The sequence below is a fragment of the Anguilla anguilla genome, chromosome 9, assembly GCF_013347855.1.
Source record: "Anguilla anguilla isolate fAngAng1 chromosome 9, fAngAng1.pri, whole genome shotgun sequence".
Lineage (NCBI taxonomy): Eukaryota > Metazoa > Chordata > Actinopteri > Anguilliformes > Anguillidae > Anguilla > Anguilla anguilla.
The window spans coordinates 10,167,802-10,186,252 of NC_049209.1; the positions used below are offsets into that span (position 1 = coordinate 10,167,802).

Sequence of the window (18,451 nt, forward strand, 5' to 3'; positions counted from 1 at the left end):
ACACCCACACTTTAGACCATTGTGCTTTCTGCATTTTTACCGAGTTTAATGTTATCTACCTTGCTAATGAGATGACAATGTATAACACCAAGTTACTTGATACAATTTAGGAAATATTTGGTTTCATTGCTTTGGAATACAGCTTGTTTACTTTGTGTGAGGTGAGATAGCCAATATTGTTTCTTGTAATATGGCATAATTTTGATATCAATACTTTCAATGGCAGGCATAGATTTAGGTAGTTTGACTTAATGACTTATATACAGTGCTTTGAATGTGTGTGTTTTCAAAACAAGCCAGCTCACCCACTCCCCTCCCTATGCCAGGAGGCACTGCCCCCTGTCACTTGCCCCTGGAAAAGCTCTGTCACTTGTTCAAATCTGCCAATAGCATGAGGATTCATTTTCAGGTATGAGAGGGGGTGAGAGTCTGGAGGGAGCTTCAGATTGGGCTGGATTTTGACAACAAACAAGGAGAGGAAATCAGCCACATAGCCAGGCCACGCCCGTTGACAACCATCTAACATGATAACTAATCAGTGTTGTGGTGGTCGGATAGTCACCATAGAAATTGGCTGTCAATCAGGAAGTGGAGATATTCCAAATCTGCACCGCATTATCAGAGCACATAATTTTTTCATAATCAGTGAATAACCTCATGGGAAAACCCCAAAAAATTTCCAAGGTCCAGACCTTGGTGTCATCAGAGCTAGTTGCGGCCATGCTGCCAGCCCACGTTTCTCTATTCCACTTCACCTGCTGTCTCTCCTTGTCATGATTCATGATTGTTCTTATGAGGTTTTTGGTGAAGGTCTGTATTGTATTTCTGCCTTTGATTCTCTAGCTCATCCTCAAGGAACTGTACCTCTTCATTCTGAAAAAAAAACCTCTTACTCTCACAATCACACATTTACTTTATCTGCAGTTATGTTTATTCTATTTGTCATCTGCTCAGCGGGTATCCTTGTTCAGACCTGCATAGGATTCACAACTGCAAACCCATTCACACTTAGAATTTAAAAAATTTGCTTTGAATTTTTCACGTCCAACAATAAATATATGTTACATGCATAAACCAGTTGAAATGAAGTGAATACAAATGACAGGTATTCATTGAACGAAGACCGAGTCAAAATGTGCTTTTTCTGCCTTTGGTATATGCATTACATTACATCACATTACAGGCATTTAGCAGACGCTCTTATCCAGAGCGACGTACAACAAGTGCATCAGTTCAAAGTGCAGAGGTGCAGAAAAACACAGTAGAGTGAAGTAAAGATCGTAGTGCCAGAAGTGACCACATAGATCAGGACTCCAACCCTGTAGGGTAACCTGTTCAGCAAATAAACAAAACAATCCTGCCAAGTACAAAACTATGCAAACCCACCCATCTTCAACAAGGGAGCTTTTATCACGCAAAATCTGCCCCAACTTGGCTGGGGAAATTAAAAATGGCCCCAGCTCATTTAAATGCTGAAGCAGGTCCCTCTTCCTTCTCCACAATCTACTCAGTCCCCAAATTGGAACCTGGGAATCATTTGTACCCATTTGGCTTTATTTGTATGCAAAGCCGGGAAGCCCCAGTGCCGCGCGGTGCTTGCCGGTGAAGCGGAAACAGTGAGATTCGAGGAGAGGATTATAAATGAGTGGCAGGGCCCCTGTGTGAGCCATGGCTGACCATGCATTTCCCTGAGAGTTTATGCAGTTTAATACTGTGTCTACTGTGAGGAAGGAAAGTCACTGTTCTTCTGGTGAAGAATTGTGGCAAGCTTTTAATTAATTGACAGTTGATTTTGTTTTGTTTTTTTTTTAAGCCAGCAAAGGGCAAAAAGGTAAGATGAAATCTCGGTCTAACATGAAATAAGTCGGAGTGTTGCACAGTGGGTAAGGAACTGGGCTTGTAACCGAAAGGTCACAGGTTCGATTCCCGGGTAAGGACACTGCCGTTGTACCCTTGAGCAAGGTACTTAACCTGCATTGCTTCAGTATATATCCAGCTGTATAAATGGATACAATGTAAAGTGCTATGTAAAAAAGTTGTGTAAGTCGCTCTGGATAAGAGCGTCTGCTAAATGCCTGTAATGTTATCAGCATGTATGTTGCATTTTGGACTCTGAGACCAGAAATACATGTTTACATGTACTGTTTTAATACACAGTTTCTCCACTTATGTAAGGGCCCCTCATCTGACTGCTGTTTCAAACTGTGATTTCCACATTCCTTTCCAAGAGCTGAGCACTGAGGAGATAATGTCCACTTAGCAGTGGGTCAGTAAAGGCACTCATCACAAGTGTGGACTGGGTCCCATAGCCAAGTCCTTGCAGGTGCACGTTGAAGCCCTAGCAGTAGGGGAAACAGCTGGTGTTGTCTGGTCAGAGGTAGGGTGGGCCTAGGTTAACCAAAGTGGCTCATGTTACCCCTATTAGCAGGTCATGATGTCACTGTTGGCACCCGGTTGGATATTAATGATATGCCCCTCCTTCGACTGGCACTAGTCCTGTGTACGTTGTAGCCTTGTGAGTGTGAAACGGTCCCTAAATCACAGGCGAGGGCCTGAATGACTGCACACACCCCAGCTGCTGTGCTCCTTGAACTGATTGCAGGTGGCTGAGCGGAGACTCAAGACACTCATCTGCCAATTCCAAACTGGGAGGAAGAAAGAAATGAATAAATAAAGTGTGCTGGTTCCGTAGTGATCCTCAGGAGCAACACTTTGTCGATCCACATTTTGTTTTTGTCTTTTTGGTCCTCAGGGATGCTCACCAGGACAGCCTGTGAGAGTGCAGAATAAAGTATTTGCATTGGACTGCAAGAGCAGTGAAGGCTTTTTATTTATTTATTTAGTTTAGTATTTTACTCTGCATTCATTTATTCACTTATACTTCTGCAGAGAAATCTAGATTCTGCATGTACCACTAGGTTTGGATGTGTGTTTGGCTAACTTTTATAAACAACTCCTAGCATCATTTTAGAAGTGCTACACTGATAAAATGTTATATATTCTCTCAGGTATTTATTGTGCAGATGGCACGCAACCAATGGCAATAATCCAAAAAGAATGGTTACAGCGGTGTCCCATGGGAATCCAAAAAAATGGCTTAATGGGAGTATAGATACAGGTGCAAAATATGTGAGTTGTTTGCAGGAAGCTCCTCCTGAATATAAATACATCATAATCTCAGTGCTTTGGGAAAACAAGACATTTGTGGTGTGACATTTATTTTGTGCTGCTGAATGCACTATTTTGCGCGAGCGCAGCAGAAGGATCAGGGTGCGTATTCTCATCTATACCGCAACGTTGCAGACGCGTTGTGAGAACGTTACCCATGCGCGGCCTTAGGCGGCAGGTTACGGAGGCAAAGGCAGGATTAAAGGATTGCTCGGCCCCATGCTGCCGCAGCCAAATCAGGCCAGGGCTAAGAGGAACAGAGTGCCTCGGGGGGGAGGACAGGTCAGCATGGCACAATGAAAAAACTGATATGTATGTTTATAATTGTGAACAAGCTATAAAATGAATCTGTTCGTATATACAACCTCGGCTGTATATATAAACTTTGTACTGCATTGTCCATTGTAAAGCCAGCCAGTAGTCATAAAATTTCAACATTTAAAAATATCCTTCACTGCACACAAAAATGGTCTGGGCCAATAAAAAGCTTACACTTAATGTGATATATATCAAAGAACCCCATAAAGTTAGTAGTCCCTTTAAAACCTCTAAAAGTAAACCTTCCCTTTAAAACCACATAAAGTGAACTATCCCTTTAAAACCCCAGAAACCCATTTAACTGCAAGCCATAATTACTCATTTTACAAAATTATATGCCACCACACTGTCCTCTAGGGTGGTGTTCTCTATCTCTTCCTCCCTGTCTTCTCCCTGTTCTCTCTGGTTGTCATCACCGTTTCTTCCTGGGGAGGGACAGGAATGACCTGGTTATGGGAGTACATGGAGTACAGACAAGTTTGAAGTACGGAGAGAGCCTGACAGATGGACCATGTAGTATTGAGAGAGCCTGACAGATGGAGTATGAAGTACTAAGAGAGCCTGACAGATGGACCATGTAGTACTGAGAGAGCCTGCCAGATGGAGTATGAAGTATTGAGACAACCAGACAGATGGAGTCTGAAATACTGAGACAGCCTGACAAATGGAGTATGAAATACTGAGACAGCCTGACAGATGGAGTCTGAAGTACTGAGGCAGCCTGGCAGATGGAGTATGAAATACTGAGACAGCCTGACAGATGGCGTATGAAGTACTGAGAGAGCCTGACAGATGGAGTATGAAGTACTGAGACAGCCTGACAGATGGAGTATGAAGTACTGAAAAAGCCTGACAGATGGAGTATGAAGTACTGAGAGAGCCTGACAGATGGAGTAAGAAGTACTGAGACAGCCTGACAGATGGAGTATGAAGTGCAGAGAGAGCCTGACAGATGGAGTATGAAATACTGAGACAGCCTGACAGATGGCATATGAAGTATTGAGAGAGCCTGACAGATGGAGTATGAAGTACTGAGACAGCCTGACAGATGGAGTATGAAGTACTGCGAGAGCCTGACAGATGGAGTCTGAAGTACTGAGAGAGCCTGGCGGATGGAGTCTGAAGTACTGAGACAGCCTGACAGATGGAGTATGAAGTACTGAGAGAGCCTGACAGATGGAGTATGAACACATACATTCACATATTCAGCAATGATTCCTTTGTCAGTAAACATGGGGCCTATGGTGGAAGGTTTGTTGTTTGCTGTTATTATATATTATCTGCAGGCCTGCTCAGTACTGTTGGGTCACACATTTTCATGTTTATTTGCATACAGACTAGAGTCAACAATGTTTATCATGACCTTCTTCTGTAGGATTGTTTTTGCTACCTTTTAGAACCATTCCATGTGTGAACTTAGCTGTGCTAAACACAGAAAGGAGAACTCATGGCCTGAAGTGACTGGAATCTTAGTCGCCACAATTGAAGATTTGGCAAAGATTGCTGAGTCCGTAAAACCGAGAGGACTGTTGACTTATTTTTAGAAACTTAGAGTTGACTTAGAGTTGAAACAAATGTCATAAGCACTCCTTATATGCACTTGGATGCAAAGCCACTCCTCACGCTATTGAGCATCAGATTAGCCCTCCAGTGCATAATCCATAAACAGGACATTTTCCGTTGCTGATTTAAGTAGAAAAAGGCCCAGTGAAGGTTTGCACAAGCAGGACATGAAACCTTCTGGCTAGTATTTTATTTAGCTTTGCTTATCCCTATCTTTAACTGTGGATTTCTGGCCATTTTGAACACACATATGGTATGTTGCATGAAGTAAACGTGTCTGCTCAAGGCCGAAGTTGTAAGAGGTTAGCCGGAGGAGGGGGAGGCGGGCAAGAATCTACAGATCCGAAGGAGAACCAGTGCAGAGGAGGTTATGTCAGAGTTTCCATTCTGTGTAAACAGGGTGTGACTCAGCCCCCCGGCCCATCCCTGCCTCCAATCGCGGCCCGAACTCCGTCTCAGAGGGATGCATCAAGGAAAAATTCCCAGCTCCTGACATAATCCGCTCGCGCGAGCCTCGTCGGGCATTAGCCGGGATAATTCCGCCGGCTCGCCTGTGTTCCATTGTTTATCCTCGTTAAAACTGTGCCCTCCCTAAAACCCTGGCACGCGGCGCGTAGATTTTCAGATCCCTGCCAAACTGTGCGGGGCTCGTGTGCCGCAGTAGCAAAAGGGATTAGACCGTGAAACGCCGGCAGTGGCAAGCCTGCCGCAAGCAAACATCTTTGGGTAAGATGGACCTGATTTGTCAGCTTCACTGTCAGGTCCCCGCAAGAAGACGCACTCCGAATTCTGTGTATGATTCTTTCAGAGGAGCGAGGACAGGCAGGCACCCGGAGCGATCGTAAAGCAAGCGCAGCAGGCACCCGTTTCAAACGATGGGGAGGAACCATTTATGGGGCAATATTTTGCGTTAGGTTGCATGTAGGGTTTCCGAATTTGTGGCTAAACTGGCAGATTTAATGTTAATTCATCACCCCGCTGTGGCACAGAGTCTGGAGTCCAGCTGGTGTTTTGTAACAGGAGCACTCTGTCTAAAGTATCTTGCTTGCCAACTACTGTTTATATTCTACTGAGCTTCCCCCAAACACATATCTAACACTAATCTGCCCCTTATTGCCTTTTTCAATCACACGCATACACACACACACACACGCACGGTCATGTAACACACATGCACTGCATCTGTTTCATGGGGATTATTCATTAGCAAGATAAAAGGAGAAAACTATCAAAAGCCCATAATTCCCTGCAGTGGAAGTCAGTGGTAAATGTACAGCACTGTTCTTCTGAGCCACCAGAGGATTAATTAAGCAGCACTCTCCACACTGTGGTAAAAAAAAGCCCCCCCCCCATGAAAACCAGGAATGTACAGTATCATGTGTTGTGTACTGAAACATGCACTTACTATATATATAAAAAAAAAGTATTGTTTGAAATTTGTCCCCATGGTTCTAATGATCCCAACAGGATACTACAGAACCAGGTAAAGGTGATGGCTTCTCCTCTCACCATTAGGAAGACAGATGGACACCTTGTTGCCAGTCTCTATCGCTTCCTCTGGCTCAGGCCCCCAGCGGTGTTCCCCTCAGAGGTCATCGTACGAGGTGAGGCCACATCTGGTTGGCTGGTGAAAACAGCAGCACCGTCCTTTGGGGGTGGGGGTACTTACAGTGCTGATTGCCAATCCAGGTCTGTGAAAGAAGAGGAGAGAACCAAATATTAAATTAGCGTGTGTGCCGTGTTTCAGTAGCTCTAGTTATAGGTATTACAATCTGTGAACCCCCCTTAGTTCCTGCCCTGATCCCACAGCATTTCTCGTCATAAAAGTAAAGAACAGAAGCAAAGTAAATCCAAACACACAAATAATGTGCCCAGTGCTACCTTGCACCTCCGATTATGGCCAGTAGGGGGAGTGTGGTAACAGGAACACTGAGATTTATGCACAGAACCCAAACGCCTTGAAAGGGCAGTGATTATAATACACATAATGTGCATAGTTATTCAGTGATTACAGAAAACATTTAAAAACAAACGTAATAATAACATACCGATTTTTGCATGTTTATGTTTTTTTTTTTCAGTGATGGCAGTATTTCAAAAAAACATAACATTTTGAATATGCATGTTATATGTAAAACAGGGTGCTCACCTTTTTTTGTGTGGTTTATAACAAATGAATTTAAAAAATACACCTATGGTACAGACCATCAGAAGGAACAAACAAAGGAATTTAAGGATTTACACAATTAAATTGTTAAAGAATTTAACTGCTGGTAGTTCTTGTTAGCTTTCATTTTATAGCTCATGTTGCCATAAACATGAAGCTGTAAGACAACTGCAAACTAAATGGTAAATATTCTAGCTGTCCCACACACCGATCCTTTGATAAGCCCTCAAAGTGTCAATTCTGTATTCTGCTTGCGAAGAAAATTTTCAGTTTTTTTTTTTTTTTTTTTTTTGGACGTAGTGTACCTTGACGATGAGCTCTTCTCCCGGCACACTGGTTGTACCGCTCTCCCAGTACCCCTTCATGGTGTGTGTACCCCCCCCCCCCCACCCCCCCCACCCCCCCCCATCGCTGAACTGCATCCTGTCCTGCAGCCGTGCGCAGAGCCAGCACGCAGGCAGGGCGGGGCCCGCGGACGGCTCCTCATTGGACGACGGGTTTCAGACGTGGCCGCTGTACTCCAGCGTGCAGGCTGGGGAAGCCCCATTTTAATGGAACGTGGGGAAGCACGGCACTCAGGGAGCGTACGACACAACCCCTGTGATGAATAATTATTGGGATCAAAGCTATCGGATTAGATTGCTCAGCTTGCAGAACTTGGTCATGATACGAACACCGCATTTCACCCATTTCACAAACAGCCCCTGCGGACAGGGCAGATTTCAAAAGCACATTCTTATGTTGCCATTCTAATTGGACCCCAAAATATACTGCTAACTCCTGCTGTCTTAATGCAGTTCTGCCCTCTTAAACTCCCACAAGTGAGCTGAACAAAGAGAGAACAACAGGTGCCACCAGTCTGCTGTTTTGTTAAGATGCAAACCCACCCCAACCCCCCCCCACACCACCGCCGACCCCCCCCCCTCCAAATTCAAATGATTCCATTTCTCCCATGCGGATTTATTTCTGTCTGGCTTTGAAAAAAGTAATCAAAGCCTATTTTAAATGTGTTCATTAAGTCGGTTTCTGTGCATCATTAAAAGTTGGCTAACATGCGGCACAATGCACTTCAAACACTTACTTCAGCTTTTACACCCCCCTCCTGGGAGAAGCCTCCGCAGTGCTGGGGTTATTAGCGTTCTGATTATTGGCAGCTACGATACAACTGAACCAGGCCTCGCTGTGCGCAGGAGCACCTGATTAATGCACTCGGAGGTGCAGATTACAGTCCATTCTGTCGAGGGATACCTTGGTGATCAAAGCAAACCCAAAGACAATGGCCTTGCTGGCATCAAATGAGAAGCTGCTTTTGGTAAAGGGAGCCAGACACCTTGCCTCATGACTGAAGACTGGACTCCGCTCAGCACTCAGCTCAGGAGGTCATGTCACAGGCCTGTTTTTTTTTCTGTTGCTTGGCAGCTGATCACTGCCTTCATGTCAGTGCCTAATTGGAAGCTGTGAGCATATATAGCTGAAGGTCATGTTATTCAAAATGCAAGATCTGTTTTTTTTTTTTTTTGTTTTGTTTAAAGGACAGGTCAAACAATATTCCCTTTCAAGTCCGTCCAGGCAAACCATGTAACACAGACTGCCTCAAACCATAATGTGAGAATTGTCGATAGTTTTCCAGAGCCTAAGTAAAAACATTTTAGGGAAATATTTCTTACTCTTAGTTTTCCTAGCCGTCCATGGGGAACTCTACAGCTTTGGCCGGGAAAGAAAAAAAAAAGCAATCCATAGAGCACTTATTAGATGTTTTCCTTGAGTGACACCATCGAAAGAAGGGATTCTAGGATTTTCTGAAACAGGAAACAGCTGAATCGAACAAAACCCAAGGGGCGAATAAACATCTTCTGTTTTACATAGATGTTTGGAAAATTTTAAGATCACGTAGGACTAGAACCGTTTGATAGTCTTTCGCATATGGTGGTGTATTTAAATTACATTTACCTAAAATGTTAAATTCTGAGTTAACTGGCAGTTGACTGAACCTCGTGGGGTTTAGGAAGCAGCAGGACTCCACTGATGTATTAGGAGGAGGTAGTATCTCAAAAAGCCCAAGCAGTCAAAGAACCTGAAGCCTCAGCAGAAATGAACACACACACTGTTTTTTGCCTGGGTTGCTGATGATCCAGGGTGTGGAGATGTTGCCTGAAGCCTCAACGATGTGAGGAGAAGGAACAGAATTGACGGTGGATGTAATGGCACATCTCTGCACCCTCTAACCTCCCACCAGGAGGGGGAGCAAGTTCATAAAGCCCTACAACACAGGCTTCTATTTCTTCTATATCGCCCTGCCCTACGTAGTGTTCCTGCTATGAACCCATCTGATTGGGTCAAGAAATCAATAACAGTAATGTTACAGTATGATAACTATACTGACAATAAAAGTTCAATGTCTGTAAATTGTTTTCTGGTACTTCGCCGGACAGACCTGGATCTGAGCGCACATCCTGGCCAGCTCCTCCTCCCGGGTGTACTCGTCCTCAATGTGCCCGGTCTCCATGGCAATGGAGAGGCAGCTCATGCAGCTGCCCACCCCAGGCCTCCTGGGGGACTCCCTGCTTTGCTGGGGTGCCGGCGTGTGGGCTCGGTTTGTTCCTGAGGCAGTCCTCTGCAAAGAGGTGATGCGGGCCGGGCTGTGCAGGTCCTGGCAGGGGAGGGGGCAGCAGGCTCGATGAGCAGGGCCGGTCCCACAGTCTGAGAGCACGCTGCTTTGTCCACAGGTGAGGCATCTTGCTGGGATCTCCAGATAACAGGGGCGTCCCGACTCCATTGTGCAGAGGCGGGCCAGAGGAAAGGACAAAGGAGCTCTCGGAGGAAGGGCGGACATCTTGGTGTGGAGGGGTGGGGCATCCGGGCGTGATGTATGATAAAGGCCTGATCTGGGGCGGTGGCTCAATGTTGACGAGCGGTGTCTGAGCTTTCACCTGAAGTGCGTTCTCTGGTGGGCCAGAGGCGGGGCCTAAGGAGTAGAAGCCTGTCACAATCACGTCTTTGTTGGTGTGATGGGACAGGGAGGAGAATGCATGCCACTGCCTTGTCCCAATAAACACTCCACAAAAGGGGACATCTCAGTTACCACTGCCACTCCCTTTCTCCCTCCAGCTAGTGTGTGATTCCTCTTACTGCATGCCATGCCCCTATTCTGGTTCACTGCTGAGGCAAGTTTCCATCATTTGTTGCCCACTCAAATCTGCAAAAAAGAAAACAGCGACACACTGATCCGCAAAGGGACACTGTTCCTACTGCTGTTCCACACAGGTACACTGTTCCACACACACGGCTGCTAACAGGAAAAATACCCTACTGTGCACAAGGAAGGCTGCAGTGCAGAGTGGGAAACCAGAAAGTCGAGCTGACCTTACATTAAAGATGCACAGTGGGCAAATTTCAAAATGCTGATTCTCAGAACACGCCCAACATAATATAAATCTTTCGGCCCAAAACACACAAGAGGAATTCTGTTTAACAGCAGAAAAATAATGACTTGGTAGGGCAAATATACATCAAAGCAAGACCATCGAGCAAATCTCTGGCACTGTCCTGTCAATGCATTGAGGAGGTGGAGTCTAGAACAACGGGTGCATTGTATTACGGGATGGTGGTATGCTCTGTGACTGTACAGATGATACTGCCCGTGGCAAGTGAGTAACGCACACATCCTACCCTGACCACACTCAAGTCCAACTTCACCTCTTGAGCGCACTGTAGGATCAGCTGGAAGCAGCTCTTGCTCTGATTGGCCATCCCGTTATTGTAGAATCTCACCAGGATCTTCTGCTGCTCTGAGGGGAAAACAGAGTGCGGGCTCATCTGTGTGAGAGGAAGCGAGAGAAAAAGAGAGGGAGAGACGTGGGGTGCACGAGCGTGGCCAAACTGTGTACAAACCTGGCTCTTTGAAGGGACATTTTTGCATTTGGGTAATTCTGAATATTCACCTTTTAACGGTGACCATGCAATTCAATATTATGGCTGATCATCAAAATTGGATTAAATTACATCGATATAACTGAATTGGTTTTTGAACCTGCACAATATGAAAATCCAATTAAGACATTTTTCCCCATTATCATTCTCCTTTTGTATTATAAATTTAAAAAAGTGCAAATGTAATTCATCCAACTGCACAGGGCAGAAAATTATTTTTTCTCTTACAAAGTTTTCAGATTTTTTGTAACACAGAAAAATACATGTAAAGCACCCCATAATTAATAATTAGAAACAGAAACCAATAGTCCAGCTAACCACAGAATCCCATAACCAGGACCTGAACTGAATAGCAACATTTGCTACTAGTGTCTGCGGTCTGTAAAAGGTCATATAATGGGTCTATGGTTCCCACCTATAATACTCATAGTCAATCAATCATAAACCATGTCAACAGCCAAAAGTAATGATTCAGATTTCAAGCCATTTAATTACACAGTTCACTCATACATATACACAGTTCATAAGGTCTAACCCCGTAATTATCTTAGCGGAGTGGCTGGTTGTTAATGAAACAGAAAGAGGTTGTGTTGGTTATTAAAAGAGGGGGGGGAAATAAAGAAATTGTTCTCCGAAGGATTCTCTGAAGCCTATTATGTGCCCCGTCACACTATGAGGTTCATTATACTAAGTACAGATATCATAAAGACAGTTATTATCTGGTTTTTCACAAGGGTAGATCGGAGGTCTGTTTTAAACAGTGCATTAAACAAAAGCCACACGTCCAAGCACTTAATTCCACATTGCTGCTATTTGAGGTATGTCGTAACACTTAGCACCAGATTTACTAAGGAAACCGTCGCAGTGCAAAACATGCCCTATATCGTGACTCTGTTGCAGTCGCAGCTACTGATACAATAAGGACTGATTTACCAAGACAAGTTCTATTTACGCAACAAAATAAATTAAACGCCCTCATTCGCAATTTTGCGGTAGGAGACTATGGAGGTACTTTTGTAGCAAAAGTCACAAATCATAGAATGCATTCACAAATCTGTGGTATCACAAATCTGTAGAATGGATTCACAAATCTGTAAATTAATGTGAGAGTACATGCAAGAACAGTTGCAAACTTCTAAAACTAGAGCAAAGACAACTCAGTGATTACAACCTCTCATTTCAACCTCTTACACCCTCTTGACATTCAAACCACATTTTGCAATGAACCTTGAGCAAAAATACACACAAAAATATGAAAAGGCATGAATGATATTTAAAGTAAATGCATAGGTACCTTTTCCTTTTGTTGTCAAACTTAGTGACAGTTCAAATTCAGTAGTTTCTTCCCGTCTCCCTGTGCCAGACAACAAAATAAATATATCAAATCATCAATTCTAATCATGATCATGACGTCGAAATAGACAACAGCCAATAGGAGCTCAAAATCAATGTTTTGACTCATGCAGCGAGCTGAAGGCTGCTCCCACCCATCAGTACTGAAGGTGCATTTGCATTGTTTGAAAACATTACAGTTACTTACAATTTGGACATCTTGAAATTCTTCATACATAGGCTAATCCTTACAGTGTTAGACTACAGTATATAAAACATAATGAGGTGCTGTCAAGCTCAGTATAGGTTTTAAACCTTTTTTAAAACTTAAGCTAGAAACTTATTTATACATTAAACAGTTTGATGATTGTTATTCTTTTTCTGTAGTTTAAAAAAAAAAAAATATTCAGCTGAGAAACAGGGAGACAGAAAAGTTCCACACAGAACTTGGCACAGCAGTTTATGTTAATAGATGTTAATGTGTTAAAATGCCCCTTTTTTGTCATTGAATCTGCAAACGCAATTTTGTCAAATTTAATTCGTTTAATTGATATGCATTGGCACTACAGTAGTTTGTACCTTTAGTAACCTTGGAAACTTATTATTATAATACATATAAAATAATTCTATGCTGGTCTCTCGACTGCTAATGCAGCACTAATGCTCGTTTTTCCTAGACGCCCCATAAATGCAATTCCTTGCACGACTGCCTCTGTGAGGTCCAGAACAATACATCCTGTTCCGTTTAGTCCCTGCTCTCTCAAGTGCTCCGTCCCACCCCAGCAGCTCAGTGTTCTGCTCTGCACCGTTACCCTCGTTCCTATGCTTTAAAGATAGCCCTTGAGGCACACTGTGCCTCATTATTGGAATTTACCAAATGATTTGGGGTTTTTTTTTTTTTATTGTTGTTATGTTCACCGCAAAAGATAAAATACAGAATGTGCTAAACCCACCACAGCTGTAGGCAAAGACAATGATGTTCATTGTTGTACTCAAAACCAATTTTCTTTAAAGAAAAGGAAGCAATAACAAACTTTCAAGCCCCAAAGACTCGCACTTATTGACATAGCCATTGGAAACATCGTTCTTGTTGATGGTGGGACATTTGAATCGACACGTTGTAATTGTTATTTCGCCATGTCATTATAAAATAGGAAAGAATCCAAGCAGGCATTGTGCTTCTGCACAATTACTGCTAATTTAACTGCAATAGTTTGGTTGTTTAATGCATGATGTGGCTGTGACCTTCATTAGCTTACCATTCCTGGTATCTTTGTTAAGTTCAGCGCCTCATTTCAGTTTAGTTTATATATTTAGAGCCTTAAATTCAGTGTAGTTTTATATTAGCTGTAGCCTTACATCAGGTGAAGCCTGACATTCTCTATATGTACCAATTTGCACAACTGTATATTTGAAGAGTCGGTTTCTGGTCTGAGTCCTATCATAGGAGACAGCAATGCTGCATCTGGGATTCAAACCTGCATCCATCTGGTTATCAGACAATACATGCAGTAGTAATACATACATAGCGATTCCATCTGCTGAGTGACATCTCTAGGTTGCTCTATATGCACAAAATGCTGGGGTTTCCTTTTTCATCACTCCAAAACTGAAAGGTCTATTACACTCTTTCTTAATGTTTCAGTATGCAGTGATTTACCTCCATGGTTTTCAACACAGTCTCAGTGTCCACTCACTCATGCTTATCTGTAATTCAACCATCATAGCTTCCAAATACACAAATAGCTTCAGCAATCTTATCAGCCTAATCCAGTGTACTTAAATTAGGGGTTTCTTCCCAAACATTTGATCACTGACAGATTAATGGAGTTTCAAAAACATAGGAATATCCTGTTTCATTTATTAGTTCTGATGCCTGACTACACTGGCTGCATAATACTGATGCGGTTTATTGATTCTTTTTTAAAAACGAATTTCTTGGAGAAAGTCGTAGGCTTTCTCATACCAAGTGCACATTGTGTGATTAAACTCCTTTTCTCCCCTGGGGCCACAAATAGATGACTTTCTGTGATTTTCCTGAAGTCCACACTGCACACAAAACTAGAGCACACTTATGTGCATAAATATCAAGTATGCTTTACAAAATAAACAGGCAGAAATATGATTGACTTTTCGTGACACATTTTATTCTCACTGCTTCAATGTCTGTGCGTGCTTCGAAGAACAGATGATGAAGACACATACAGGCAAACTTAGTCAAGATTATCAGCCTGATAAGGTAAACATTTTGGGATGTTTCTCCAGCTGAAGTCGACTGTAGCAATCGCACTTTTACAAACAGTTGCCAATGTTTGAAAGCTGTGAACATTAAGACCTGATTAAAGTCTCTCTTCTTTTTTTAACAGCGGAAAAAATAAATCCTTTTGTGGCAGTGACAGCAAATGCGTAGTTTACACAAACTTTATAAAAGGAAGTCCGGTGAACTAACGGATTGCAGAGACCGTGCCAGAGCTTCTTATATCTCAGGAAATCACAAGTGAAATGTCTGGCAGTTCCTTTCAGTTGAATTTCCTGCACAAGTGTTCAACAGCTCAGCGACATTTTTGCGTCTTGGATGCAGAACATGTCAGCTGCCACAGGCAGCGGTGCTTCACAAAGTTTACAAAACCGGGTTCAGTAGGTAGGGCCCACGCCCTCACTTTGGGTTGTTCCTAATCAAAGCAAACATTGCAATGGAGCCCCTGACTTCTCTCGCTTATGAGTTGCGATTTCTTTCCTCCAGTCTCCATCCTTCACTCATATCTAAGTTCCTAAATGTGGAATATGGACCACCTTCAAGCTGTAGGGTTGATCCAAGATCTGAGGACAAACATTTTTTTGAACAATATGTTAAAAAGCTTGTTCAGACATGCTATCACCAACTCGGAACAAAGCTGAAATTAAATCTGTTCTGTCCTTTAAGGACAATGAGTAAATGATTATGCTTTCAAATTGTGATTAGTTATTTTTGTCTTGTTTACTTGCCTCAATCACCATGTTTTAGTAAGGCTTCCATGTTGTACAAAATTCAGCTGCAAGACAAGGACAAGGACAATTCTGACATCACATATCACTCCATTTAAAGCAGTGGTTTACAACAGAGTAGAGTACATTAGAGTGTTTATAATACTTTACAGCTCATAGAGTGCTCAGAACATCTCAGCAAGTCGTATTGGCTGTTGCAGAGCTTATGTTGAAATGGATGGGAGGCCCATTCTGTTCAGTCAAGGCACCAAAACTCTGGAACAGCCTTCCTCTAAGAATTAGAACTGGCGAACAGTGTCATTGTTTCAATCCATTTTTTTAAGAGGTTAGATTTTTTATAGGGTTTTAATTGTTTACTTTTACTGGTTTTTGGTTTGCTTCATTGTTTTGTCTTTTATTTTCCCAATCCTAAAATGTTTAATTGTTCACTTTTTTTGGTTTTGTGATTCTTTAACTTTTTACATCTATATTTCTTAGTTTACTTTTTTTAACCTCTCATTTAATTGTCTGAAAAATAATTTTGAGCAGTATTGAAAGACATTATATAAATAGTTTGCTGTTATACTACTACTACTATTTATAATAATAATAATAATAATAATAATAATAATAGTAATAATAAATTGTTGTTGTTGTTGTTGTTATTCTTCTTCTTGCATTGCATTCAACTTGATGTTGCATTTTGTACAACTACAATAGACAGCCATGCAATGACGATGTGTCATATGTTTTCTGTGTAACTACAGTAATTACAATTTCTACTGTATAAGTGGTTGTTGGTAGTGTATGGTATGGTATACCTTTTGTATGTTACCTATGTGTCATGTGAAGATTATTATGAGGAAAAAGAAAAAAGACATATTAGGAACTTCATGTTTACACTAGATATTAAATTGACAAATTTGCTAGCAAAACCCCAGATATGTTTTTGTCAAATGATTCTGAAATATATTTCCTCAGGGAAGTGAGGAAAAGATTGAACTGGAGCTGAATTTGTTTGGTTGATTTCACCCCCTCTGTTTTCTTGCAACGCAAAGCAAAACACGATTAGACATTCAGATATTTCAACCTGTAAATCTTTGCGTGCTCATTTCTTGATTTGAAGAGAATTCTGTTCAAAACAGGAAAGCAAACACTGAGTTATCACAGCATAATGGGTTATTGTGTAAATAATGAGAAGAGTTTAGCAGTGAAAATTTAATAAAAACCTCTTACTTTGAATCAAAATGGGAAGATATACTAACTACTCTCTAGGCACCCAAATCAGAAAAAAGAATAATTAGGAAGTGTTGTCAGATAAGAAAACCACTAAAGAAAAATATTCTGACCCAAATATGTTATTATCTACCTTTTCATTTTAGAATTATTGCAATTGTATCTGCAATTTTACATTGGACTTTATATGTTTCTCTGATATTCATACGGCTTTGTGATTTTGATTTGCAAAGGAAATGCTGTTAAATATAAAAACAAAGCCAAACGTGTTGGGGAGTCTTGTCTTGCTGGCACAAAACATTTCCTTTGTGTGGGGATCAGTGTCACATACCCACACTACATTCTGAAATGACAAAAAAGATTTTTAACAGTATAAGACGTTTACCGATCATGAAATGTTGCAGGTAAAATATTGTACTCTTCTTTGTGAAATATACATCGAGAACACAATTTTTTAAAATATATTTTTATTATATTTATTTCTCTCTTTTTGTCCCGAGTCACAATACTTCGAATGTATGACCTCAATTACTTCGTTCAGAGTACAATATTTTATGACATCACCAGGAACAAGTATTGTTTAACAGCAGGGGTCGCTATCAGTTACTCTCAGAACATTGATTATTTCACACGTTATTTGTGGAAAAATTATGAGTTTCCACGCGTAATTCCTGGCCATGGTGTGTGCGCACCGCACGAACGCACTGATAATATTTGATAGTATTTGATAACACTGGCAGCATTTGATAATCGCTTAATTCAGACACTTCCTCGCCTGTATGTTATTAATGAGCTAAACGCCTCTCTCTCTCTCTCTCTCTCACTCTCTCTCTCACACACACACACACACATACACACACGCACACACGCACAGAAGGATTGGATTCTGTTACGCATCTCTCTATCTCTCTGTTCCTGTGTCCCTTGTCCAATTATTATTATTATTATTATTATTATTATTATTATTATTATTATTATTATTATTATTATATTGGCTATTGACAGTGGTGGTGATGCTGACATTCAACATAAATTGCACTTTATTTACAATATGTCAGTTTTGTCAGCTCTCCACTTTGTGCCGTGGAGCGTGCGGACCGTGCGCCTGTATTAGGCTTTAACTACAATGTTTTGTATTGCACCATTTCCTGTGTCTGTCGTACAGCGGTTTGTGTGATGCTGCAGCGTGCTGGAGAGGGAGGGGGTGCTAGACTCGCTCGCTTACAGCATTCTCACTTCTCTTCAGTATTACAGCAAGAGTCGGCAGCCAGTTAGAGAGAGAGAGAGAGAGAGAGAGAGAGAGAGAGAGAGAGAGAGAAGGGAGAGGGAGAGGGAGAGTGCGCGCGCGTGGATTGCACCATCGCACCCCTTTTCCTGAACACTTAAACCAGCCATGCTTTAAAACCACTGTATTTATTTGTATCATATGTCTCGATGTATGTCTACTTAGGTATATTCATATTTTGCACCGCATTGTGAAAATAAACGTTCAGATTGGTTATTTTTAAGAAGATACAGTGACATCAAGAATGGCATTGGTAATGGAACCTATAAGTAAATGGACACCCAAGCAAGTCCTGGATTGGATGAAAGGTAATCGCTTCGTGCCTTTCTTTTTCTTTAAGTAGTGTGTCTCTGGATTTGTTTCAGCGTTAAGGTTTTCATCATTTGCCTCGATGGAAATTCGTTAAACATCGCGTTGTGAAACATCCCCCAAATATAACGTTTGTGTTCCTTTGCACTGAAATATTGATCACGTTGTGTGCCATTGTG

At 41.9% G+C, this 18,451-nt stretch overlaps 1 protein-coding gene across 2 annotated transcripts in view; it reads left to right on the plus strand.

The window, feature by feature from the left end:
* The first annotated feature begins 17,994 nt into the window (after window positions 1–17,994).
* The window catches only part of si:ch211-26b3.4 (connector enhancer of kinase suppressor of ras 2), a 97,289-nt gene continuing 96,832 nt past the window's right edge, over window positions 17,995–18,451 (plus strand). For both annotated transcript variants that reach the window (XM_035435129.1, XM_035435131.1), the window contains exon 1: window positions 17,995–18,271. In XM_035435129.1, coding sequence (XP_035291020.1) covers window positions 18,208–18,271 — 64 coding nt within the window. In that variant the 5' untranslated portion in view covers window positions 17,995–18,207. The remainder of the gene's footprint in view (window positions 18,272–18,451) is intronic.